General features: G+C 47.1%; 1 protein-coding gene across 1 annotated transcript; it reads left to right on the top strand.

The window, feature by feature from the left end:
- Window positions 1-1,778: 1,778 nt before the first annotated feature.
- GARS (glycyl-tRNA synthetase) lies at window positions 1,779-26,248 on the top strand. The gene is made up of 17 exons (XM_027898810.1): window positions 1,779-1,912; window positions 5,251-5,352; window positions 8,024-8,126; window positions 9,109-9,250; window positions 10,236-10,324; window positions 11,701-11,777; window positions 13,422-13,567; window positions 14,172-14,321; window positions 15,860-16,022; window positions 16,890-17,054; window positions 19,273-19,380; window positions 19,697-19,842; window positions 21,096-21,181; window positions 22,190-22,299; window positions 23,639-23,732; window positions 24,391-24,581; window positions 25,902-26,248. The coding sequence occupies exons 1-17, from the start codon at window positions 1,853-1,855 to the stop codon at window positions 26,025-26,027; spliced, it is 2,058 nt and encodes a 685-aa protein (XP_027754611.1). The 5' UTR covers window positions 1,779-1,852; the 3' UTR covers window positions 26,028-26,248.
- Window positions 26,249-27,136: the final 888 nt, after the last annotated feature.

Raw genomic sequence — 27,136 nt, forward strand, 5'->3', positions numbered from 1 at the left:
TGAGGCTGATTCCACAATCTTCACATCTTAGCTCCGTGACAGGCTAGAAGGGGGCTGCAGAGTCCTTACACTTTTATCAGCACTGGATTAATTAACAAAAAAAAAAAAAAAATCAGGAATAGAAAAAAGCCTGGCATTAACCTCGCGCTAGAGCAATTTCCAAGCAGGTACTGCCAGCGAAATAAAAACAGCAATTTGCAGCTAAATAAAAATAACAGTTAAGCATTTGAAACACAAATGCACCATTCAGCAGCAGCAGATAAATATTCAGGCGCGTTCATTAGGAGGTTGAGGCTGTCTCTCAAATAAACAGACAGGTACAAAATAGCAGCTGGAATACTCCAATTACGCCAACCTCACATCAGTGCCGACGCTCCCGGCTCCAGGAGGTGGGAGGGGGTGAAGGGGAGATGGGGAGGAGGAGGAGGGAAGCAGTGGGGAATGTATTTTTTAAAAATTGGTCTTGAATTTTGGATTCTCCCCCGTGGAGGGCTTTGACTCCTAGGGATGGGAAGCTCCCCCGTGGCACATGGGATTGGCCTGGCTCCCGGGGAAGACCCACCACACGGAGGAAAAGCAGGACTTGGCCTCCTGCCTGCTGCCCTAAAGCCTCCCAGAGGGTCCGGCAGCGGGTGATGCCCACCCAGCACAGCCCCCCGGGCAGCGAGGGAAAGACCGCGGATCAGCCAAAAGCAAAACACGGCCGAGCACAAAAGCTACAAAGCCTTTGGAGCTCAAACGCTGCAGCTGATTGAAAAAAAAACATCCCCCCACCACCACCTCAGCGCCTCGTTTATCCCCTCGGCCCCCAGCGCGTCCCTGCCCCAGGGACGGGGGCATGTGCTGGGGACCTGGCTCTGGGACAAGGGGACACCGTGCCCAGGTGGCCGGGGGGAGGCTGGTGGCACCTGGCAGGGGTGCTCAGGTGCAATAGGGTGTCGTCCCCCAGGGACAGCTACACTTCTGGGGGGTGCCACCTGAAGGAGGGGAAGGGACAGGTATCGCCCTGCCCCACACAAGGCTCGGGGGTGTGCAGTGCTCCCCAGCACACGCAAAGCCATCTGTGGGCTGGGGAGGGTGCTCAGGGGCAGCGGGGTGCCCCCATCTCGGGGTGCGGCTACACTTTGGGGGTGCCGTGTGTGCCCTGAGGGGGAGGGCGGGGGATGGAGCAGGCAGCACCCTGCCCCACGCACACCACAGGGGAGCACAACGTGAGCCCTGGGGTGCTCGGGGACAGCGGGGTGCCCCTCACCTCGGGTACGGTGACACTCGTGGGGGTGCCATATGTCACCTGTTCGGGGGGGAGGGATGAGGGATCGCCCTGCCCCACACACGAATCCTTGTGTCGGTCGGGGGCGAATGATCACCGTGGGACAACGGGGTGGTTCCCCCCCTCCCTCGGGTACAGCCACACTTTTTGGGGGTGCCCCCTGAGGGTGTGTGTGTGGGGGGGGGCGAGGCTGGAGCAGCTCCCGCCGTTCCCCGCTCCCGCCGCGCGGGGGCGCAGCGCTCCCGGGGCTCCCGTGCGCGCTCCCGCCCCTCGGTGTGCGCGGCCCCGCTCCGCCGTGTGCGCGCTCCCCCTGCCGCCCTTCCTTCCTCCCTTCCCACCCTTTCCCTTCCCGTGCCGAATCTGCGGGCGCGGCCCCGTGCGGAAAGTGCCGCGGCGGGAGCCCGGCCTCGCTTTACCCCGGCCCCGATTTCATCATGCGGGGGGCGGGCGCCGCCGCCCCGTCTCCTCCTCCTCCTCTTCCTCCTCCCCCGCCCCCTCCTCCCGCTCATGCCGCTTCCCCGTAGCGCCCTGCCCGCCCTGCTGCGCCGCCTCGCCCGCTCGCTCCGCTCCGCCGCCCCCGCCATGGACGGCCCGCAGGCCGAGGCGCTGCTGGCGCCGCTCCGGACCGCGGTGCGGCAGCAGGTAAGGGTAAGGTGGCCCGGCCGAGCGGGGCCGGGCGGGGCCGTGGGAGGTGCCCCCCGTGTGTCCCCCCGCGCCCCGGGGTTTGCCCGCCCTGCCGGGGGGTCGCGGCGCATCCCTGAGCTCCCCCCCCCCTTCCCCACACACACACACACACCGGGCACTGCGGGGCCATGGGCGGTCCCCAGGGGGTGTTCGCGGGGTCTCTGTCCAGGAGGGGTCCCCTAGGGGGTGTCCCCGGGGTCTCTGTCGTGGGTGAGGGGTCCCCGCTCAGCCGCAGGGGTCGGCGGTGTCGTGTTTGGGTCGCCCCCCGTCCCCGCCTGGCTGAGCTGGGTCTGTGCCCAGCCCACCTGGGTGTCCCCTCCCGGGCTGGCTGTGCCCGCTGTGCCCGCTGTGCCCGGGCCAGCGCTCGCCGTGCCCTGGTTTACAGCCCTTCTCTCTGTCGAACAGCCCCCATATGTGTCCGCATCCCCTTGGGGGTCACACGGCGGTGTCCCCCCCCCCCCTTAGAGATGAGTTTCCGCCGGGTTTTCGGAGGTAAATGACGTTCTTTGGAGTTGCATGTTTGCCCGATGCAGTAAGGGAGGTTAATTCCTTTGCATATTTTCCATTTCATCATTCTCGTTTGTCTAGGTAGGTGCTGTCTCCTTTTAGCTGGGGCTGCATCACGTTCTCTTCCCGTCTCCCATCTTTAGCATCCTTCTTACCTGTGAAGGGTTTGGTCGTCTTTTAATTTCCTGAGTAAATCTTGGTACCCTTGCTGTGACACGAATGGCAGTGGAGCTCGTGGAGTTCCCTTTCCTCCCTTCTCTACCTGTGCCCGGGTGTTCCCCATGTGTCTCCTTTAAGTGGCTCAGTCCATATTATTCTCCTTAGCTGCACGCATAGCTACGTGTGTGTCCCTTGTATCCGTGGATTTGTGCGTGTGTTTTCCCATTAAATGAGTGGATTTATGGCCCTCTAATTATGCCAGCACTTCAGTGAGTTTTTATTATGAATCATTGTACAGCATAATGCCTTGGCAAGGGAGCTGCTTGTAAATAAAGCAATGATCTCTAGAACCAGCCAATTTATTTAGTTTAAAATCCGGGGTGCTGTCATTTGCCTTTAAAGTATCAAGGCACCCCATCTTTTCTGGGATTGAAACTGGAGTGTGGGGTGCCAAGGGAAGGCTTGTGGGTGAATTTGTGTAGCTGGGGCTGCCCATATCGTGTTGTACTGCTGACTGTAGTAATTCCCGGAGATGTTTGCCCAAGAGGGAAGGGAGGGGGAGTAACAAAGATTGGGGTAGTTGATACCTCTCCATGCGGGAGGCTGTGTCTGTCAGCTCCAGGAGAAGGAGTTTAATTAAACCTAAGGGACTCTCAGCCTATGGAGAGTGAGCAGCGTATCTTCCTGCAGCAGTGCCTGATGCAATAAGCTGCCGTGATCCAGGGGTGGATCCCTTCTCTGCCTTGCTGGTCTGTGGGACAAAGCTGCAGCAAAATTTGCCACATCGAGTGCTGCTGTGCACTCCTCCTCTGGGCTGGGCTCGGGATCGGAGCTTTAATTAGACCGAGTCCTGTCAGCAAACGTAATTATTTGCCTCAGTTGTGTTGTTTTTTTTTTTTTTTTTTTTTTTCCTTCCCCTCCTCCTTGCATATGTCTGAGTGTGTCTTACTTATAGGTCAGGACAAAGAGTTGCTGTGTGCTGCTTTTGGATGCTCAGCAGTGAGCAGGGTGTGAGGGCTCTGTTGACTCAGCAGTAGCTGCTTTGCCGCTGCCTTGATGTTTTCCTGCTGCCGACCCCCTGGCTCGACAAAGGCAATTTGGACTTACTACTTTAAAAGAAAAAAAAAAAACAAAACATAAAACACCAAACCAAAACCCCAGATCAGATCCCTCCCTCTGCCACGTTACCCAGGAATGGCAGTTGGAGTCCTAAACCCCCGAGTAAAACTTTCACGTTTGGGTATAAGTAGTTAACAGGAAGGAAACAGCAGATTTGTTCTGTTCTGGTAGCCCACAGGGTTAAGGAGCCTGACAGGATTCTTATTTTTCCTTCTCTTTGAGTGTGTTTGCTTTAATGCAGTGCTTGGAGACTTCCTTCTTTTATTAATAAAATTAGCCTTTGAACCCCTCGGTCTCTGAAGTACTTTTAGTTTCTCTAATCTGATTACAGAATGGCAATTAGTGTATTCTCTTCTCTCTGCTTTCTAAGTAAGTTACCTGTAATATCAATGTCAGGAAAGCTCAGAATTTAGGAAAAAGCTGGTGTTATGGGAATAATGTAACCACTATGGATAGTGGGGGTTTTTTTCCCTTTTTCCTTTTTGTTCAGTGGAGAAGTGCAAGATGCAAGAAAAATGCTGAACTTGGAGCATCCCATTTTTAGAACATCCCACTTGACATCTCTTTTCCTCCAGCTCCTTTGTCCTTCCCAGTAATTCAAGATAGATCTTGGTTTTGGTGACAAAGAGTGGACTCTAAGGAACACTTTTAATTCATTTATATCCCAGTTCAGTGACAAACTGGGCACGACTGCTGAGGATCATGCTCAGAAAAGAATGGTGTTGAGTGTGTAGGGGTTGAGCACATCCCTGGGATGAAAGGGGAGAATCATCCCCACAGGGCAGAGAGACCTCTGTGGAACTGTAACAAGGTGATGGTGGTTTGACTCAGGTCAAGATCTTGGTGTAAGCCCCCTGCAGGGATTTGCTGCTCTTAAATATTTAGTTGTTTTTTTTTTTTTTTCCAAGGGTGTTTTTATTTTTTGTTGACTTTGTTTTTTTCTCAAAGTTACTGAACGGGTTTTAAAAATAATAGCAATTTTTACAGATCATGCTCAGACAGTAGGCAAAGAGTGTCTGCCTTCTGGGAGACCTTCCTCTGAAAATTTGTGTCCTTACTGCTCCGTTTCCATCAGGCAGGACAGAGAAAAAGAAGTCTGAAATAGTCATAAGTTTTGAAGGTAAAGGAATGGGTAGAAGGAAGAGAAGCCTCGTTACTGAGTGGGAGAGCACAAAGCCTGTGCACACCGTCTGAGAATCCACTTAGGGCATCCTCAAAGACGTAAACCAGGAATTTGTGGAAATCCGTTGTACACAGAGAAGTAGATTTACACTCTGAGGTTTAATAGCAGGTCTGGGGTTTCACAACAGTGTAGGGTGGTTGAATTTCTCTAATGATGTTTACTTCTTCTAACTCTCAAATGCATAAGTGTTTCTCACTTGCAGCCTCTGGAGACCTGTGTGGAGAGTGGGGAGGCCGAACAAAACCCTCCTTTTGGATTACCAGGGGAGCTGGAAGAAGGAGGGGTCTTCAAAGAATGAATCTGTACATTGTTCTTTGTCTCTTTCTAGGGAGAGCTGGTAAGGAAGCTGAAGGAAGAGAAAGCTCCCCAGGTGGATATAGACAGAGCTGTAGCAGAGCTCAAAGCTCGGAAGAGGGTTCTAGAAGCAAAGGTGAGTCTGGAAATGAAATTTTGAGTCCCCCAGCCTTGCCTGAAAAGCCTTGAAATCTCTACTTAGTTCTTTTTTTGCGGTATTGGTTTGGGCAAAACAGTCACAGCAGGGTAGACTGTTTAAATCACTTCTGAAGTAGTTTGCAGGTTTCCCACTTTGTGGCAATTTCGTTCTCTATCTGTTACACTAATTTCTTTCAGCATTAAATCAGTGTGCAAACAAATATGAGTTCAAATTGAGGTGGTCTGTAATTAAAGCTGAACTTGAGTGTATATGTCACTAATCTTTGTTTTACTGTATAGGTCTTTTTTTTGTGCACAGTGAGAGCTCATGCTCTCACTCTGAAGAGTTTCCTCTTCAGGTTCTTTGTGCAGCACTGAAATTCCCAGACTGGCGTGGAACATGTTTATTTAGAAATAATTTCCTTTGCTGCAGTTTAAACGAAGTTTTTGGAGGCATTTCAAGTAGCCTATGGCTTTCCTCAGCCTTAAAAAGAGGGATAGATTGAAATTGTGTCCCCTTTTTGAGAAAAAGAAGTAAAATACACTTCTTTATCCTGCGAACTTTCCTTCCCTTTCCAGACTGAAACAACAAAAAGAAACTCCTAAAAATGAATGAATTAATGAATCAATGCACCGCTGCTTGCGGCTGCCTCACTGTGAGCACGTGAGTGCACCTGAAGTGAAACCCTTTGGCCCTGTTTGCCCTACAGGGTCATGTGAGAAGAACAGGTGCTGCTCTCTGCCAGGTCTGGGCTTGTGGCTGCCTGTTTGCACACATATAAGCCAAGTTAATGTCATTTTTACTCAGTATTCGTCGTAGAACTGTGCTTTGAAGCCATTGCAGTGACGTCCAGGTCATCCTGGAGTGAACAGCATCGAAGTGTTTTCCCGATTTTGTTTCCCAACCCTCAGAACTCGGAGAGGATGCAGCCAGGCAGATTAGGAGTCCTGGGATCCCTGAGAGCCCCACCTTTGTGCTGGGAGAGGGCCTGTAGGATGCAGTGTGGAGGTGTGCTCAGCACTTACACAACCTGTGTGGGCTGGCGGTGCACGAGTGACCTTGCAAAGGCAGCATCTGCCCTTGGGAGTGCCGCGCTCCAGGATGGGAGTGCGTCCCTCCTGATGGTGTTCCCAGCAAGGCAGCACCGTCACCAGCACCTTTTGGGGCAGGCAGCAATGTGAGGGTTTGCTTTAGCAGCTGCTGGTGGTTTTCAGCCCCTGTGATTCCTACTTAAAGCAGAACAGCTCTGAATCTCTTTGAGCAGGGCGGGGCAGTTAAGTTTTTAAAATTCCTTGGTTTTATGTCCTCAAACCATAAGTCAGTAGATGATTCTGCTCCCATACAGGGTCTTTCTTCGTCCTTGAAGGCTAACACAGGCACTTCTGCCTTCTATTTATGAATACATTTATGTTTATAAACATCTCCTTCTCTGCACAGTCCAGGAACTGATCTCTTTAGGTAGTAGAGGGGGTCTGCAAAATTGTGTACCTGTGCTGCTGCCATTCCTCCCTGCCAGTTCAGAACTGGGCTGTGCCACTGCTGCTCTCCTTCTGTCCCTCTCTGGGCAAAAGCCATCCTGTGTGTTAGGAAACCCTGGTCACCCAAATGACATTCTCTGTTTTTGGGCAGAGCCTGCCAGGTGGATTCCCATCCAAGTCCTGTTCTGGTACTTGCCATCATGTGTGTTCTCTGTCTCATCTTTGACTCTTTCTATCTCTCACGCAAAGTTGTTCCTTGGCTTCTGCTAATCCAGGGGAGCAGCAGAGTTACAGTGCTTTTAAAATTAAACCACGCTTATTTGTCTCTAAAGATGTCAAAAAAAGGAAAAAGCTTGAAATAAATGGACACACAATACCTTTAGTTACCAAAGAGCTGTTCAGAATGATGATGTGAGACACTTAAGGTGATCTGAATTTATTTAACTTCTTGGCTTAACTCTTCTTTAATTCTCAAAACGTCTTTCTTGAAGAAAATCTTCCAGGTTTGTTGACCTCACTCATAAATTGGCAAAAATCATAGTTTTCCAGATAAAACAGTGGGTCTGCTGTAAAACATTTTCACAGTATCTAGTCAGGGCATTAAGGCACTCTGTAACTAAATTTTCTGAGTGCAGGGGGGGTGTATTTATGAAATATATTTACATTTACCTGTACAGGTACCTAAATACACCCCTTTGTCAGAGCACAACGATGATGGTGCTTGTAAATCTTCGCAGTCAGAATTCTTTCATGTGAGGAGCACTTCATTGAAAGGTTCATATATGCCAAGAGTTAGATGTGTGTAGCCTGAGCTGGTCACTTCAAGCTCTTTTTGTAGGCAGGAGAAGGAAATAGGTCAGAAGAATTGCTTTGGAAATTGGCATTTCTTTGCAGTGACTGTGAAGGAAGCTGAGGATAACTAGCCCGGGGTTAGTTGTCTGAAAGTTAGGCCATGAGTCCACCTCCAGTGTCTGAAGTGCTGCATTCAGACAATGATGTTCATAACTGAGCACTTGAATCCCAGTGGGACCGTTCCTCCTTGGAAAAATGAGCGTGTTGGCAGGATACCTTTGCTTCAAAATGGTCTTTGCAGACTTTTGACTCACAGTGGATGGTGGAGAGGATTTCCAGAGAGTTTGTCCTGCCAGAAACAGGAGCTATTCACCGATTTTGGTTCGGTTGACTTACAGGAACTGGCCCTACAGCCCAAAGATGACATCGTGGACAGAGTTAAGATGGAAGACACTCTGAAAAGGAGGTTTTTCTATGATCAAGCCTTTTCTATTTATGGAGGTATGAGTTTGAAGAGTTTTACATTTTATTCCCTCTAGGCTGATGTTCTGGTCTTTCTGGCTGGGTGAAATGCTGTACCCCTGCATTGTTATATCAATGCAACATAAAAGAATTTTTTTTTTTAGAGTTGGCTTTTAACTTTCTTGTTTGAGTCTGTAAGCCTTTCAAAAGTTCCTCCTTTCTGAAGTCTTTGAGCTGAAATTTTGTCTTTTCCTTTCTGAATGTAAATGAGTGGACTTCAGGATGCATGTTCTGAACATTTCATTGTAGAAGGTGATGTCTTTGCAGAGGGATAGGGTGTTTTGGCATTTAAGGGGGCAACCAGCTTATTTCCTCAAACATTCATCTCTGTTTGAGCTTTTCCTGGCAAGATAATCACAGATTCACAGAATATCCTGAGTTGGAAGGGACCCACAAGGCTCATCAAGCTCTAAATGGCCCACATGGGGATCAATAATGCTGAAATCCACTGTGAACTTTAGAACCTGTTACCCTAGTGAACTTTGTCAATGAACTTTATGGCACAGGTGAACAGTTGTGGCTGTTAAATCTCTTCAGATGGCTGATAGGAGCATCTCAGGAGACAGCACAGTGACTGTATGGTTATTGCTCTTTCACCTAAGATACTAAAATAAACACTCTGGGTTGTTTTATTGGCTTTTTTTTTTTTTTTTCCCTTTCGTGGCTAAACTGCTGTTTGGCAGATATGTGTTATTACTGGCAATAACATATTTTGGCTTGTGCATGATCACTTCTGTGTTCAGATTCCTCCTTCAGAGAGCTTGCTCCCACAAAACTCTTTCACAAAATGTAATCCACTGGTGGAGGGAGTGTGGATTTTGGAGCTGTTGGTCACAGATATTTAACAGTTGCAGCTTCTGCCACCCCAGTGCTCTGCAGCTGAACTGGGCTGGTTTGTGTACAGGGTGGTCTGCGGGTGCTTGCACCAACCACACTTTTTTTCCCCTTTTTCTCTTTGCAGGTGTCAGTGGTCTGTATGACTTTGGGCCTGTTGGGTGTGCTTTGAAGAACAACATCATCCAAGCATGGAGACACCACTTCATTCAGGAGGAGCAGATCCTGGAGATTGACTGCACCATGCTCACACCAGAGCCAGTTCTGAAGTAAATACGGGTCCTTTTTTTATTGCAGCACGTCATTTCTGGTCATAGTTGCTTTTTAATATGTAGAGTTCAGTAAAATGGCACACAGGGATCTTGAGACTGGGTCACCCAATTTCATACCTTGCTGCAGTGCAAAATAATTAGATCCCAGTGCACAGGGCAGTGTGAGAAGCTGTTGTTCCATAAATCAGGGGACATAGCAGTACTCATGTCTGGCAGTGTCTCCTAGCAGTCCCATTAGGTAAGAAATTGTCATTATTCCTTTTCCTGAAAGTTGAAGAAGGAAAAAAAAATGGATTAGGTGACTTGTCTAAACCTGGGACACCTGTTTAGGACAGTGGCCTGACCATTCTTCCCCTCCTCTGTGGAGGGGTGACCCCATGCAGTGTGTTAATTGAGCCCTGAATGCAAATGATGCTTCTGTAGCCCTGGGGATCAAAGGCCTCTCTTTATCCACAGACCAGGCAGAGGCACCATTTTTCCAGGGTGAGAACAGAGTTGAGACCCTGGACCCTTTCACCTCTGCATGTCTACACTAAGACCACCACAGATTTGCTGAATATGTCAGGAGCTTTTGGACTGAGACCTGACCTGAATCAATTGTGTTGCTTTATGTGGGTTGTGGTATAACAGGCAGAAGCTTTCATGGATCCCTGGTTTAAAATACTGGGAATCTGTCCACCTGAATTACTGGTTGCTCCTCACAACTGCAGCTATGTGTTGTTTCGATCACAATGTCCTAAAGGCACTAAATGTCATCTTAAAATTTAAGATTTAGGTGTATTGATGCTTCTCACAAATCAGATTTTCTGCAGGGTGGGGCTGTTTAACGTGACTCTTTAATCTGAAGCAGGAGTGACCCTGCAGTTTGAGCACGTAGCTTGAAGGATAATGGTCTGTCCACTGGGATCACACAGTACCTGGGGCTTTCTGATGGCAGCTGTCATGTTCCTTTTTTCTTTTTTTTCTTTATCATCTCTTCTAGGACTTCTGGCCACGTGGACAAGTTTGCTGACTTCATGGTGAAAGATGTGAAGAATGGGGAATGTTTTCGTGCCGATCATCTCTTGAAAGGTTTGACTTTGTTCCAAGGCCGAGTGGGCCTATGGTGGTACAAACATTGGAAAGGAGAATCCTCCTCAAGGAAGGCCTGTTGGTGTAGCCAGTCTTTCATACTTGTGTCTGTAGTTAGATGATCATACCACGCTGAAGGTCCCATAAGTTCTGTGAGTGTATTAAACAGGGTCCAGGATCTCTAGGGAAAACATAGCTGTGTCCCTTTTTATAAAATCCCATGTCATCAGGCCCTAAAAGATTACTCTGTTTAAGCTGAGGGCCCCCTGTATAACAAGATTACTGGTCTCTACTTTATTCTGGTCTGGGTTTTCTTGAGTTTCAGTTGCTTTTCATTCAGTACTCAGAAATTATTTAATGATGATATTAAGAGTCAGAGCATGTTTTTCCCATGCAAAGGTCAATTACGTGGCAGTTGCTGACTAATGTGTGTACCTTAGAAATAAACTTCAGGCATTTCTTAGATCTGCAGAGTCCTCAAACACTTCTTTCTAATTATTGATGAAAATTTGTTTTTTAAAAAAAAAAAAAAGACACCATTCTTAGGAATAAGAAACCTGTTTGAAAACTTTTTCACGTAGAGCTCCATTGTGAAAGGAAGGATTGTTCCGCCATCCATTTAAGTAGTTTGTGCTCTCTAGTTTTTGAGCCTTTTCCTTGGAAGTTAAGCATGTGGAACAAGCTGTATTGGCATGAAAGCAGTTTTCATAATACTCATTTAGAATTTTTTTTTTTTAGTTAAAAAAAAAAACCTCAAAAGGAGCCCATCGAACCTCTGCCTCCTTTGCTGAACAGCCTCATAAACAAGCGTGTCCCTGTCTGTTCTGCAGCCCGTCCCTGCTGAACAGCCACCTGCTGTTACTGCCAAACTGAACTGTTACTGACTGAAAAGTCACACTGCTTTTTTTCAAACAGGAGTGGGAAGGCTTGGCATCACTGCCTGCCTTTGTGTCTCCCAGAGGATGTTGTGCTGTGCAGTGGAACACAATCTGACCCCGCTGCACCAACTCCCTACGTGTCTCTGTGCATTGGGATGAAATTAGCCTTGCTGGCTCAGCCTCACGCATTGCCTTTCATTTCTGTCTGTATAGAAAGGAAACAAGGAGAAAGGGATGCAAAGCCATTGCTGGGGTTTAAGGAAATAATACTGGAAAGAAACTAGATAAGGACCTGTTGTTTTCCCCCTGGCACATCAATACAGTTGAACTGTGGACCACCATTGCCCTGATGACATGCGTGGAATTACCCTGAAGGACAATGTCAGGAGAAGTGGTGGACATACACCTGTGGTGGAGGATCCTCCTGATTTGTCAGGCTTTAAGAGTGTTGTCAGTGGTGGAGTTTCCATGTAAACTCACAACCTGCTTTTGTTACAGCTCACCTGCAAAAGCTGATGTCTGACAAGAAGTGCACAGCAGAGAAAAAAGCAGAAATGGAAAATGTTCTGACACAGGTAGGGGCCTGCACGAGGAGGTGGGTGCTTCAGGGAGGTGTGTGTGGCAGGGGAAGTGCAATGCTCCGATTCCAGAGGCAGTGTCCCTTTTCTGTTCCTGAGGATGCTCGGAAGTGTTGACCTCAGAGATACATGTTGGGCTTTACATGCTCACAAATACTGAAAACTTACTTGTTAATGAAGGTTGTGAGCTTGCTGGTTAATCCCATCTCCCTCACACTGTTTTGCAGAGTTATTGCTATTATATTAGTCTTTGAGTGTTGGATTGGTAGGGCTGAAGCTCAGTCTTTGGAGCTGGCCTGCTCTGTTCCACTTCACACCTTTGTCAATCCCTCACTGCTGGATTGTTACAACAGAGATGGATGAGAAGTTTTGTCAGGGTTTTCTGAATCAGCTTAGCACTGAATTGGTGTGTTTTGAAGTTGTCTCAGCTTTTGAAGCCCTTGAGATTTGTTCCTCTGTCTCTGTCACCCTGCACCCTGTGTTTACCATGGGAATGGTTGTGCTCAGGCTGACATTCCAGAGCAGCTGTACAGGCATTTGCCTTTCTTTTTTTCCATTTGTTTTTCTTTCTTTCTTTTAAATGTTTGTTCTCATCACTTCTAGGAGAATTGCTTCCAGAGCTATGCACAGAACGAATGCTTTCTTCCAGAAAGAGAAACTTTTTTTTGCCAGTGGTTTGCATCACTGAGCAGCTGTCATTAGGATTTCCATACTACAAAGCCGAACTTTGACCATCCTTTAGGGAAATCTCTCTGTTAATAAAGTCTTTTTATATTCTGTTTCTCTGATACGTGAAGTATCATGACAAGTTTTTTTTTTTTAGTTAATTTGATTTTAAACTTGAGTGTTAAATTATTGCTGCACTGTTCAGTATAGATACTTTAAAGTACTGGAACTACATTTAAAGACACATATGCAAAAGGCTGGTACATAAATGCACAAAACAATGCCAGAAATAATGCTCTTGTGCATCAGGTTGTGATTAGATATGTGGTTCTACTACTGCTTGATATCCAGAGAGAAGGGAAAGTAGGTTCCTTGAAGGGGCTAGTGTTATCCCACTTGTGGTCATTAAAGCTATTTTTAGAGCAGATGGAAAATCTCTCACCAAGAAACTTTGAGCTGCAGACTGGCTCTATTTAGCTGAAATTCAGAGCAGCTCTAAAAGAGCATCTAATGCGTAGCTTGAATATTGTGTTTCACACAGCAGAAGAAAGAGAAATGAATGCAAACAAAGCCCTGCAGAAATTTTAGCTTTCTTCTCCCTCACTGCTTTATTTTTTCGTTCCCAACTCAGAGCTCCCCATGTTTTAGCTGAAACTGTTCAAAAGAAGCTTCTGGTGGGTGGTGGTGCAGTCCCAGTGACTTTTCTTCTGCTTTACACCCACTCTTGTGCTCAGACTTCCTGTGCTTTGACTGAATCCTGGACCTCTTATTACTAAAATGGGTTTGCAAATGTGCAAAGTATTCTTCTATCACTGTCTCAAGCTTTAGCTTGCTTGAAAATTTATGTTAAGTGGGCATATTTTGAGCAGGTGATTCAGAGCTGTGGATCATGCTCAGTAAAAGATGAAGGGGGCATTATTGATTCCTGTTATCTTGTCTAGTAATTAAAATTATTGTCTTGTGTTTTGCTATTAGTTGGACAATTATGGCCAGCAAGAACTCGCAGATCTCTTTGTGAACTACAATGTGAAGTCACCTGTCACTGGGAATGACCTGTCCCCTCCTGTTTCTTTCAATCTGATGTTCAAGACCTCCATTGGGCCTGGAGGAAACATGCCTGGGTGGGTATACTAATCTCCTTCTCATCGTTCTCTCCCTGCTTTGTAGATCACTTAGAATAAAAATGAAAAGAATAAAAATGAAGTTTCTTGAGTAACCTTCCCCTGCCTTTCAGCCCCAGCCTTCTCTGGCAGTTTATCATGGCTGTAGAAAACCTACTGTAGGGATTCTAGGGGCCTTACCCTAAACCCCCTCAGTGCTGTAGTCACGGTTTGCCTCCAAAATCCATGCTTATTAGAAGGCTGGTGCAGCACAGGCATACATAGGAAAGGCAGGGAGGCTGCATTCCCTGTGACCTCCTTGATGTCACTGGCCACTGTATTTCATTCAAAGCCCCTTTTTTCCATTCCACGCTTGCATCTCAAAACCAACCAAGTCACCCGGTTTACTTTTGAGAGTAACTGTGGAGCGCAGTGTTTGGGCTCCAGCTGATGCTGGGGTTTTTCCTCCCCTTCAGTCTGTTGCTTCATTGTTTCATGTCTGAAGTTGAGACTCAAGAGAAAAATTACCACCTTTAAGTTTGGCAGTAACTGTGTATTTCTGTAATCCCTGCTTTCCCCGCCCTTTTACCTTCCTGATTTTTTCCTCTCCCCCATTTCCTTTCAGCTATCTGAGGCCAGAAACTGCACAGGGAATATTCCTCAACTTCAAACGTCTCCTGGAGTTTAACCAAGGCAAACTGCCTTTTGCTGCTGCCCAGATTGGAAATTCCTTCCGAAACGAAATCTCACCCCGCTCCGGCCTTATCAGAGTGAGGTACTGCAATCTTCCTCTTGCAGCAGAAGGGTACCAGGGGGCAGGTGGCACCTCCCTTTTGTTCCGTGTTGGTTGGCACAGGATTGTTTCACTTTAGTGCTTTCTCCCAGAGGAATCCCGATTATGTGCCTAGTGAGTCTCGGGATTCACAGAGGTAGGTTTTAAATACAGAATTCTGTCTTAATGGCTTGTGAGAAGTAAAATCTGAAAATAGTTGTTGTATTAGAAATAAACTCAGTTTGAGTGACAGAATTTGGCCTCGTCTGAACGAGTCATGTTAAAGGTAGCTGTGTTCTCTACAGGACTTTGCTTGTTTAATTATGTCCATGCAATATACTTTAGAACTGAAATCAAAACATGGTTGACCTTGCAGCAATATTTCCTTGACTCGATCCTGCAGATTCTGCAGTTCTACAGGTTATTACAGAGAAGAGTTTTATTTCACTTTTGTGAGATAACCTGACTCAGGACACGTGTTTGTGTCACAAGGTCAGTGGAGCAGGAAGGCTCAGGGTTATGGAGAATTCCTTTCAGTTCTATCTCTGGATGAAAGTGATAGTTGCATTTCATTAAGGACAGTATCTCTATTTTAACTGAACTATTCTGATTGCAAATCTCTTCCATATAGTTTGGAACAAGAGCTCCCATGCACAGGCAGTACGTGTTGTAAACTTGGTGACTGATTAATGTGGTGCCACAAATGTCACTGAGAGGCAGTGGCATTGTTAACATGAAGGGAAGTCTTTGGAATTTTCTCAGTCCTCCTGTTCTCTTTTGCACATCTGGAAATGGGAACTTTTATCATTGAAACCATTTTCAGTCAAATATAAATTACACGCTTGTGGCACATTTATTGGAGACTGTTATTATGCAATCACAGCAAATTACGTCCTGATGGCTGTGATTTACAGTTAATTATTACCTAGAGCTTTTTTTAAAGGTTCTTGATAATGAACTAATTCAATGGAAAGTGATTTCAAGCAAGAAGGCTCAGAATCAATCTATGGGTATAGATGTGTTAAAGACAAGTTCTTAAAGCAGATTGCACGCTGTTGCTGAGTGTGGTAGTTCCATTACCTTCAAGAAATTATCACCTCACCTGGTTATTTTTGGCACCTCTGACATGAGTTAAGGCTGCTGAATTAATCAGTGGATTAGTCTTCATTGACCTTGTAGGGAACAAACACTTGCACTATGGGCATCACAGCAGTCAGGAAAAAGACTCCAGAGAACTTCTGGAAGTATTTCCCAAGGTGGTATTCCCTGCTCTGATTCACACACTTTGATTCAACCACAGCCTGGAGAGATCTAAATGAATTTGTAGAAAGTTTTATTAGGAATTTGAAGATGAAACTAAATCCAGAGGGATGAGACTGGTTCATGTTCCAGTCCATACAACGTCTTGGCTCTGGGTTTGTGCAAGCTTTTACCCTACTGACTTGCTTGTGAGAGGCTGAAGCACAATAACTTCATTAGAGGGGCTGTGGCTAATGCTAAAATATTTACTACACCTTTTTTTTGTTTGTTTGTTTTCATAGGGAATTCACCATGGCAGAAATTGAGCACTTTGTGGATCCCAGTGAGAAAAACCACCCCAAGTTTCAGAATGTGGCAGATCTCAACATCCTGCTGTACTCCTCCAAGGCCCAGGTCAGCGGGCAGTCTGCCCACGTGATGCGGCTGGGAGATGCTGTCCAACAGGTAACCTTCCTCTTGCCAGCACCTGGAGCTTTGGAATATTGCTCCCAGGGATAAGTTACAGGCTGCTGTGTTGGTGCCAGCTGGGGTTTGCTCCCAGATTCAAGAGCAGGTTCTCTTCAGGAAATCTTGAGTGTCACTGAGATCCAAGCCTGGCCCTTGGAGCCAGCAAAGAAAGGATGCAGGTGGTGCTGGGATAGTGGTTAGAGGCTAAGCTCCACTCTTAGCTTATGGCTAAAAATATTAATACCAGCGCTAACTGGGAATCTCAGTACTCAGCTGCTGACCCCAAACAGTGCTTGGCTTGCATACTGAGGTTTCACTACCTGATTCATCCAATTATGAATGGGTTGGTTTTCCAACCCCCTCTGCCCTAGCCCCCCCAAACCCCAATGAAAAAGAAAAAAAAAAAAAGCCAAATAAAAAAAGCCCCGAAACACTGCCCCCCAAACCCCTAAACAAACCAAAACCCCTCAAAACTGAAAACAACAAAAAAAGAACACCACCCCTCTGTTGTATTGCAGCTCTGAGCTGTAGGGTGTAGCTGTTGTAGTGCCAGTGGCTGCACTGCACTGCAGCAAACAGTGGGTCATTTACAAGTAGGTGATCTTCAGAGACAGCGAGTGGTGAGTCTCAATACTTAACAGGCTCAAAGAACAATAACTTACCGTTTGTTCAGATGGTGCCAGTGGCACGAGGTGAATTTGAAAAGGTGTAAGAGTTTCAGGGGAGAAACAGTACTTCACCACAGGCAGGGGCAAGAAATTCTGCCTGTAACATTTCAGGTCGTCTGCAGAGGCACAGCAAATCATGGCATTGCTTCCTTGGGAATGATTGTGAGTCTTTTCTTCCCGCTTCTTCCCTCTCCAGGGTGTGATCAACAACTCCGTTCTCGGTTACTTCATCGGCAGAATCTACCTCTTCCTCACAAAGGTCGGTGTGTCCCCGGAGAAGCTGCGCTTCCGGCAGCACATGGAGAACGAGATGGCTCATTACGCCTGCGACTGCTGGGATGCAGAGTCCAAAACGTCCTATGTAAGTGGCAAAGGGAAAACGGCTCTCCCCCTGTCAGATCTGGTTTACTTCTTGCTTTTTAAAATCAGTTGGCCCGAGCACACTCAGTGCAGTGGAAATGTTCTGAATCCAGGGCTAGGGGGGCTGGTCAGCTCCCTGCAGTGCGCTTGCACTAAGTTTAGGAACTGTTCATGCTGCTTTTGTAGGTCCAGACTCTTTTGCTGGAGCCTGAAGTAGCCTGAGGACGTTTCACTGGTTGAAATCCATCTGGAATTAAGGGAAACAGAGTCCTAGTGCTTTCCAAAGACTTAAACCTCTGTAACAGCAGCGGGGAAGGATTTGTTTTGCTGGAGGCATTACTCCAGGGCAGATTTCTTCCTGCCTGAATGCTTGCTCTTCCTTTCCCTCTTCCAGGCTGTGAGAAATGAGTTCAGTCCTGCCAGTTCAGACAGCTGGTGCTGGGAGAAAAATTCCCAAAGATTTTTTTTATCATCTTCCTGCTGACTCATTAAGAGCTTTTTAGTTCAGGCCTTGTTGTGTGCTTATTCTCTTGTATTCGTTGGATTTAGACTTATTACTAGGGATGTTTTGTTACAGCTGTTTAGAGGAATAGCAGCCAGTGAAGTTCTACCAAACTTAAGGTTGGAAAAAAAACCTCCTGCATCTCAGATGGTTGATTTTCCTTCATGTGGGAAAGACCTGTAGAAACAATTGGAATGGCTTCCTCTGAATGTCTGTAGCTGACTTAGAGAAGTTCACAGCCTCTCTTCCCAGCCTGCCCAAAACTGAACATGTGTGGGCCACACCATTTAAATAAAATTATTAAACTTTGCAAGCCTTGTCATGGATCAGGACAACCCTCACAGAGCAGTGTGTCCCAACCCAGAAGTGAGCACAGCAATCCCAGGGGCATGACAAAATCACCTTATGAGGTGGACCCCACTTTGGTTTGTCACTTAACTCTACCAAAAATGTTTAGCACTCAGTAGTAAGAAGTGAACTGCTCTGAGTAGCTTAAAATTCATTCTATAAAGTTTATGCATTGAATTTTTGGGTTAAGGGATCTTAAAAGATCCAATGCCTGTTTCATGGGCAGGGACACCTTCCACTATCCCAGGTTGCTCCAAGCCCCATCCAACCTGGCCTTGAACACTTCCAGGGATGGGGCAGCCACAGCTTCTCTGGGCAACCTGTACCAGGGCCTCCCCACCCTCACAGGGAGGGATTTCTTCCTAATGTCCAATCCAACCCTGCCCTCTGTCAGTCTGAAGCCATTCCCCCTTGTCCCATCACTCCATGCCTCTGTCAAAAGTCCCTCTTCAGCTCTTTTGTAGCCCCTTTAGGCAGTGGAAGGGATTCTAAGGTCTCCCCAGAGCCTTTTTCCCTTCTCCAGGCTGGACAACCACATAAACCTGTATTTTGTGCTTTCTCAGAAGTACCTGTAGTAACCTAGTGGTTTCATTGTGTAAAAATTCCTCAGGGTGTTTTGGAACACCACAGTTTTTCAAGCACAGGGATTTCTTCTTGTTCACATACCCTTCCTGACACCCTGCTGTGTCACTGCAGGCTGGAAAACCACCCAGCATCTGGCTGCCTGTGTGTCCACACTGATGTGACGGTGTGAATGGGAAGCAGCTGAGGAGCCTTTTCTTATGCAGGATTGTCTTTTAGGAAATCCAGGGGGAGGTTGTATTTGCTGCACCTATTAAAAAAGCTTCATCACTTCTGTGTGAACGGTGACGAGTTTCCTCCTTGCCAAACACGCTGAAATGTTGAAAGAAGAGCTTCCCTTGCATGTGATCTGTGTCCTACCAGCTTGTAAAGCCAGGCTTTTGGCCACTCTGATGTGGCTGGTTCCCTGCTGTCTGTCCCGTGCTCGGGAGCAGTGAACACCCTGGGGCCATGATGTCTGTGTGCCCCGTGGCACGTGAGTGACAGGGCTGTGTGCTCTGGCCCCAGCCCCGAGCTGTTGGCACAGGGCTGTGCTCGGCCAAGCCATGTGGAAAACCTGGCCCTGAACACAGGCGCTGGTTACATGACTGATTGTTTCCTCTGGAAACAAATGGAATCGCTCAAATGAAGGGACAACTAGTGAGTGAGGGCTGCTTATCGTAACAGAGCTAATTATGCAGAAAAAACAGTCGTGGGAGCAGGGAGGGTTTAGGGGTGAATAAACATATTTGATGGTTAAGTGGGCAAAAAAGTGAGTTGGTGAAAGCCTCCACTTTTGTTTTTCCAGGGTTGGATTGAGATCGTTGGCTGTGCTGATCGCTCCTGCTATGACCTTTCCTGCCATGCCCGCGCCACCAAAGTCCCTCTTATAGCTGAGAAGCCTCTCAAAGAACCTATATCCTTTCAGAATAAACCAAATCCTCCTGAAGTGAGAAGTGATCTGATGTTTTGGGGAACTGCACAGTTCTAATTAAAGTTACACCTGTAACTTTAGCAAGGAAACCTAGAACTACAGAGCAGCATCACTTTGGGAAGTAACCTGCAAAGATTTGAGCTTGTGGGTATTTCTTGTCATTCCTTTCCTCTCTTGGAGGGAAATTCCTTAATCCAGGTGGAGAAGATTTGTTTGTGTTGTGTAGCAATTAGCTTTGACATAATGAAAGAACCAGGCCCTGCTTTCTGTGCTCACAAACTCCTTAACTGCCTTGTACAGAACAGTCAACATTGTTCAGTTTGAGGCAAATAAGGGAGCCATTGGCAAAGCTTATAAGAAGGATGCAAAGGTGGTGATGGAATACCTTTCCATGTGTGACGAGTGTTACATCACCGAGATGGAGCAGCTGCTCAACGAGAAAGGGTGAGCTGGCTGTGTGTGTGTGGTGCCTTCCTCTGACACCTTCTGTGGGTTCCTCAAGTGCTGCTGGATTTATTTGAGCCACCTGAAACCAGCTTCCTCATGAGAGCAGGCTGTGTGGATCATCTGAAATGTTTTGGTGCTGTCCCTTCCACCAGTCATTGCTGGTCATCCATCAACATATATCATGGTGTGTGCACATAAATCAAATATTTGTTTGTTTGTGTGGGAATGAGCTTTAGCAGAATCATCCCAGAAGAGAGAGACACTTCTGTGAAATGGCAAGTGTTCACCAGCTTCCCTGCTCTGGTTTGAGGGTTGTCCAGAACTGCTAGATGGTTTTAAACTTAAATTTTAAAATTAATAAAATAATTCTGTGACTAGTGGAACACAGTTAATGGAAAATACTTAAATAAGAACCAAAACTTGTGTGAGTATCCTCCAGTGTTCACCGAGCTGCTTTAGGACCTCTTGCAGCCTTTGACTTACTGAGGCAGGAATTGGTGTGTTTTTCCTTGACCTGGCTGCCTGCCTTCCTAACACATGCAGAACTGAAAATATAAGAGGTCTCTACAGCTGTCTAATTTGGCTGAAGCAGGTCAACAGCTGTATATGTTATGAGAAAGCTCATGGTGCAGTAATAAAAAAATAAACTTCATTTCCTGCCTGAAAAGGTACAAGGTGTAGGATTAATGAATGCTCTCCAGAATGGTAACATTAACATTTTTCTTTTTTCCGTAAAATTGATTTCATTTACATCTCTGTGAGTGTGGAAGTGTAGAAAAAGTAGCAGAGTAACCATTGCAGGATATGGTGTGCACACATCAAACCCAGGAGAAAGTGAATTTAGTCCATCCAGAATCTCACTGAAATGATTCAATAGATGAGTTACAAGCAGTATCCTGGTTTTATTGATAGTAAAGTCTGCAGCCAGTGCCTGCTTTGTCTTCCTCTCTTTTTCTCTTTAGTGTATGTGCTTCGTCCTGAGAGTTTTCCATTTCCTAATTGAGTTTGCTTCAGGCTGTTAACCACAACCAAGTTCACTGTGATTATGAAAATGGTTGCTTTTAATGGACGTGTAGTAATTTTATTATTAATGCAAATTTCTTTTAATGGGTGTGCTACATGTTTCATCTCTAGGGTTTGCCCTGGCTTCTTTCATCCCACTCTTACAGTCAACCAACAGATGCAATTAAGGAAATACAACTGGTTTGTTTGTTGTTCTAGCTTTTAAGTGATCTCTCTTTCCTTTGCAGGGAATTCACTGTTGAAACTGAAGGGAAAACTTTTAAATTAACAAAGGACATGGTTACTGTGAAGAGATTTCAGAAAACATTACATGGTAAATTTGTATCTTTATTGTTTGATCATCTACAGTAAGAGGCAGATCAGTATACACTTTGAATGTGATACACTTTATCAGTGGGATTTTCCTGTTAATATTGTATCACAGCATAGGAAAGATGCCAAGTGTAATTTCCTTGAAATGTGGACTGTTGTTTGAGTTGGAAGGCTTTCACACAGCAGTGGGATTTCAGTGACCATTGATGTGGGCCAGTTTGCCAGCTTGTTACCTGGTCTGGTCACCCATGAGTAGACTTTGAGTGAGGTATTGTAGTCGCAGTGCTACAGCTGCATATTCCAGGATTTGGGAGGTCCCATGTGGTGCTGGGAACCAGCTGTTGCAGTGGTGGAGGAGCTGGGAAGGTTTGGGAGCTTTCAGCTCGGTGTCCATTGCAGTGCAGCAGATGGGCTGTGACAGGCTGCTGGAAGGGCTCCCTGCAGACCTCTGTGCTCAGAGCCCCTCTTTGTCACTCTGCTGCCTGGAGCCGGGTCCCCTGGCATCTGCCAGCCCTCCAGGCTGCCCTCCTGACCAGACTCTGCCAGCTTACAAGTCCAGTCAGTTCCTCTGGTAGCTGATAATCACACCAGCTCCGCTCAGTGACACGTCCGTGCCAAACAGCACCCCCAGACAATGCCTGTACGTGGTTCATGGCTTGGTGTGGAGCAGGGACTGTTCCCAGTGAACGGTTTGGATGAGGCTTTGCTGTTGTGAAGTGGAAGAAGGTTCATCTGCATGGATGGAAGCTGTGCAGTGTTATTTGCTCTCGGGGCCAGAGATGGGGCCCCAAGTTGTTTTCTCACAGCCTAAATACATTCTGTACGTGGACCAAGTCCAAATCTCTATTTCAGGTATTTGTGTGTAGAGCAGAAACGTTTAACCTTTTATTTCCACGCGCTCAGATACATGTAATCAGAACTTCTGAGCAGAAAGACAGCATCAGAAACCACATCTTTCTCTGTGTATAAATCCATGTTTAGTGATGACGTGTGTTATTTTGTGTTCCAGTGGAAGAAATCGTCCCAAATGTAATTGAACCCTCGTTTGGAATTGGAAGGATCATGTACACAGTGTTTGAACACACATTCCGCATCCGGGAAGGAGACGAGCAGAGAACGGTGAGCTTTCCCGTGGCTGGGCCTCAGTTGAAACCACCTGCAAGCACTTGCCTTTCCCTGGCATCCAGGGAAAGGGCTAAAATAAGAGGGCACAACACCCAGTGGAGCTGGGAGAGCCCAGGTGGGCTGCAGGGCTGCTGTTTTTGCCAGCGTACGTGTCATTTTTACATGCTCCCTCAGAGTGTTCTGGGGCCATGTGTGCATGAGGCTCCCGCTGTGCTTCTGCCAAGGGGGTGAGAAATTCCTCCTTCTGGATTCACACTTGGCAGTGTCCCATTGCTGAGAGAAAGGCATCTCTTCAGTGTTTAATTTCCTTTCTTTCTGCTGCCTTTCCTGGAATCGTAGTTCCATGCAGCAGGACGGACAATGGACTAACTGTTTCCTCGGTCCCCTGTGAAATTCAGCCTTCTGTGATTCTGAGCAACCCTAAAACCTTGGCCTGAAGCTTTGCTGTAGCTGGGGCCAGTGTGTGTTACATCCAGAGCACCAGCCTCTTCCAGCCAGTGCCCGAATGGGGTGCTCTGTGCCCTTGCTGGTGGCCCGTGGGAAGCTGGCTGGAAATTCCAGGCTGGTTGTTTTTCATTGTTTCTGGCTGCTAGACTGCGGTAAAGAACTGTAACAGTGCTCCTTCAGGTTGCTACAGGATGTGATACAGTTATGAGTGGGGGAAACAAGGTTCAGGAGCCCAGGGTTGGGACGCAGTTGACTTTCAATCCCAAGCTGCTCATGAAAAATGTTAGACTTAACTGCCCTTCTAGTCTCCATTTTACTTTCTGTGTAGTGTAGGCTGCTCTGTATTCTGGTACCTCTCACATGCATAACTCCTGTCCCTTTTAGGCCTTACTGATTGCCCTGAAAAGTTTTATTATTTTCCCTCACTTTTGGCACATTTTTATTTTCTGAGGGTGTCTGTGTAGGGTGCTAAAAGCATTTGAGCTGCATATGCTTCGTGTGTGTGGAGTCTCTCAAACAGGGTGTTTGGTTTAGGCTGTGCCTAAGAATAAATCTCCTGGAAAGACCCCTCGACCCTTCCATTTTTCTGTAATTCAGATGAGGTTAAATTTCTTCAGGAGGGCTCTGGTAGACCTCTTCTGGTAGGAAGTAACATTTAGCTTCAGGAGATAAGGGGGGGTGGAGGACAGCTGGAGAAAAACAGTCCTTCAGTGGTGTGAGGTGCTACTGCTTGGCCCTGAATGCTGATGTCTTAAGAGAAGGCCAGTGACTCCCCTGGAACAGTCACCCTGCCTCCAGCCTAAATCAGAGCTTATTCTCACCTCCTGAGAGTCTGACCTAACCATTGAACTTGTATTTATTTGTACTTTTTCTTTTTTTTCCTTAGTACTTCAGCTTCCCAGCTGTTGTAGCACCGTTCAAGTGCTCCGTTCTTCCTCTGAGCCAGAATCAGGAATTCATGCCTTTTGTCAAGGAATTATGTAAGTGTGTTAAGCACTGTGGGTCTGGTGGGGATGTGCACTGGGAAGAGAGAGGGAAAATGGCACTGGGAGAAAATACAGGGAGAAAATAGCATTGGGATCCCATAGCCCTTACACATGCAAAGGGAGCGTTGTTTACCTAAACCAGCTGAGTTGGTTGGTGTCCATAAGCTTTGGGTATCCATCAAACTCTTCATCTTCCCTCAAAACACCCAACACCATGACCTTTCCTGTGCTGGTTTGCAGTGTAAAAGACGTTTCTTTTTTTTTCCTGCTGTGTCAAAAATACACCTTTCCCCCTGCTTGGGAGAAGCTGTCTGGAGCAGTGGCGGGGGGAGGTTTTGTATGTTTGTTGGTTTGTTATTAAGGTTTTCTTTGCCTTTACTGGCCAGCTAATTTATTGAATCTTTCCCAGCACACATGAGGGCTGGTGTGGTTTGGAGTTAAAACAGAGTTGTGGGACTGTAGTCTTGACAGAGATTGAGACATTGGATATTCTGTCAGAGTAAAATTGAGGGTCTGTGATGCTGTTTGAAACATGGGACATGTGGAGCCTCCCTTCAGGTAGCGCCGTGAGGATACAGGAGGCCTGTTGTAGGGTTGTGTTGCCTGCTGAGCGTGTAACGAGTCCCGGTGATCCCCCTTGCCTTCCCTGCAGCTGAAGCACTCACCAGGAACGGCATCTCTCACAAGGTGGATGACTCCTCGGGCTCCATCGGCCGGCGCTATGCCAGGACTGACGAGATCGGGGTGGCCTTCGGGATCACCATCGACTTCGACACCGTGAACCGGACGCCTCACACGGCCACCCTGCGCGACCGCGACTCCATGCGCCAGATCCGCGCCGAGGTGAGGGGCAGGGGGGCAGGTCTGGCTGCTGGCAGAGCCAGCTGTGTTCCTGAGGGGCTTGGGGAGGGCATTACCTGCTGTTTCTGATCCAGCTGTGGTGCTCTGGGGGAACTGCCTCCAGCTCTGCAGGCGATTTAGGTGTTCTGAGAAATCCCCAGGGGAGAGATACGGGTCAGACAGAAAGATACAGGCCCTGCTGATGAAATGAGGAGAAGCTTTTGGGTTTTTTTTGAATGCAGAAGTGTTGATCTTACCTGAAAGCCTTGCTTGTGCTGATTGCGCTGCTCTTTAGGGTGGCTCTTAACGAGTGAAGGCTGCTGAGTAAAAGCATTAGCTGGGTTGTGTCTGGCTTTCAAGGGCAGGGCTCCTCTGCATCCACAGGCACCGAAAGGCAGATCTTTGCTTGCTTTTTGCCTTACAGCTGCCTTCTTGCTGGTGTCGCCTGTGCAGCATCAGAGAAGCTGATGAACCATTCCCCAAAAGCCACACCTGCCCTAAGTGTGCTCTGCTGGTATGGCCACAGTGCTGGAATGGCAAACCTCCCTGTGCTGGTCTCTGCCTGTGAGCAGAACTGCTCAGAGCTGTGGGTGGCCAGTCTTGAGGGATTTCGTGTTTTTCTTCTCTCCCTGGCCCCCACCCCAGGAACAGTTTGGTTCCAGGAGGAGGAGGAGATGGTGGTCAGCTGTGAGGCTGAGCTGTAGCTTTGCTCTCTATAGAAGCACCTGGGGCTGCTGGGCTGGCAGGGGGTTTGGCTGAGTGCTGGTTCCTCAGGGCACCCACCTCTCTCTGTATCCACCTGGGTGAGCTCTCACTGCCCAGCACCAGAGATGAGACTTTGTTTTCCTTTAATTCCTGCAAATTTTCTGGTTTCTGGCCGATACTTTGCACAATGACCGTGGGCCGTGGGGAGCGAAGAAAAGGTTGTCAGCTTCTTCTGTGCTGGTCTTACAGTAAATAAGGCTTGGCTAAATCCTGGCTTACAGCAATTTTGGTTGTATGTATTGGCTTTTTTTCCCTTCCAGAACTGTAGCACAGCATTACCAGGGATGAACCTTGCTGTGGCCCACCACAGAGACAGTTGTATTTCTGGGTGGAATAAAAAAAAACCCCATGGATCTCCCTGATAACTGAGTTATGACACCGACTGTCATTTAAGATGTTCTAATTAATGGTTTTCTCCCCCAAAATGATCCCCCAGCGGATGCCTTGTACCCCTTCTGTCGCTGATGTAAAAGCTACCCACATTCTCCAAATACCCAACCAGAGCAGCCTGACTTTGTTGACTTTGTGTTTCCTGTGTCTTTGTGGCTTTGCCTGCAGATCTCTGAACTCCCTGCCATCATCCGTGACCTGGCCAACGGTTATCTCACCTGGGCTGACGTTGAGGCAAAGTATCCACAGTTTGAGGGACAAGAGACTGGCAAAAAGGACACAATAGAGGAATAAAGAAAAGGACCTGAAGTAAAATCCTGTCAAATGTCCTCTTTTTACTGTTCATGTTAATAATGAAATAAACTTACTGTGTATTATTCAGAGCTGCATTGTTTGTGCACGCAGGGAGTGTCCGGGCTTTTCCTTTTCCTCGATTGCTGCCCGGATTTAACTTTAAAAACTGAAGTAATTGCAGTCTGAGTTGAAGGTGTTATGAATAAAAACGCCATTATCTATGCCTGCTTTTCTGTGTTCCTGCAGCCTTGTGCTTTCTTCAGAAATTACTTTTTTCCTCCTCTTTTTTTGCCCTTCAGCTTAGGGCTGTGGTTGTTATAGGCTCATTATAGCCCCTCAAGAAGGCAGGATCACGCAGGGTTTCATCTGGATTCAGATCACTTCGGGCTCTTGTGCAAGATGGTACCAGTTGCTTGGCCTCGTGCCTGTGAAGGGTTTGATCTGGTGTCAGTCCTTCTTTTGCCGCTGCACTGTGCTTCAAGCAGCCACCTTCAGAGTTGGGTTTAGTGCTTTCCTTTGGCTGCAGGTGTTTGATAACTGTTTCTGCAGAATTTGGGAGCGTCTGTATGTGGGAGAGTGGAGAGGAGATGGAAAATCCTCTTCTGGTTCTTGCTCCTGCTTGCCACGGTTGGTTCGTTTGGCTGAGGGAGCTGGCCAGGTAATTTTTTTCATTAAATGTCTTTTGGCAGCAAGGACTGAAACCAGAGACTGCCCTGAGCAGGTGGGAAGAGAGCCAGGTACCCTTTGACTTCCCTGAGCACTGGGGGAATTCAAACCTGTATGCTGTCAGATTGCTGCAGCCAAAAATGGCACCTTGGTGTTTGGGGGCCACTAAACCCTGCCTGGCCTGGACCAGGTAGGAGAGGCCTCACATCTGCTCGTCTTTCAGGTTCTCATCCCACTGAGAAGTGGAGAAGCAAGGTCTTCTCTCCTTCTGTGTCGTTTCAGCTTTCTCAGATGCCCTCCAGCCCTTGGAGAGGGTGCTGGTACTGCCACCACAGGGATTCCTATCCCTGGTCTAGAAGCTTCTTCAGAGGGCAGAGAAGGGTTCTCCAAGCTTTTGCTTGGGTGTAAACACTCTTTTAAGGACAGGTTAGAAAATGTGAATG

The sequence above is a fragment of the Empidonax traillii genome, unplaced genomic scaffold, assembly GCF_003031625.1.
Source record: "Empidonax traillii isolate 1590-97213 ecotype Southwest subspecies unplaced genomic scaffold, ASM303162v1 scaffold624:size695616, whole genome shotgun sequence".
Classification (NCBI taxonomy): domain Eukaryota; kingdom Metazoa; phylum Chordata; class Aves; order Passeriformes; family Tyrannidae; genus Empidonax; species Empidonax traillii.

Excerpts from the sequence above, each read along its gene's own strand:
- GARS (XM_027898810.1), top strand. The coding sequence starts at position 1,853 with ATGGACGGCCCGCAGGCCGAGGCGCTGCTGGCGCCGCTCCGGACCGCG. Across the intron at positions 5,353-8,023 it reads AGAGGGTTCTAGAAGCAAAG|GAACTGGCCCTACAGCCCAA; the intron begins GTGAGTCTGGAA and ends GTTGACTTACAG. Across the intron at positions 14,322-15,859 it reads TCCGGCCTTATCAGAGTGAG|GGAATTCACCATGGCAGAAA; the intron begins GTACTGCAATCT and ends TTGTTTTCATAG.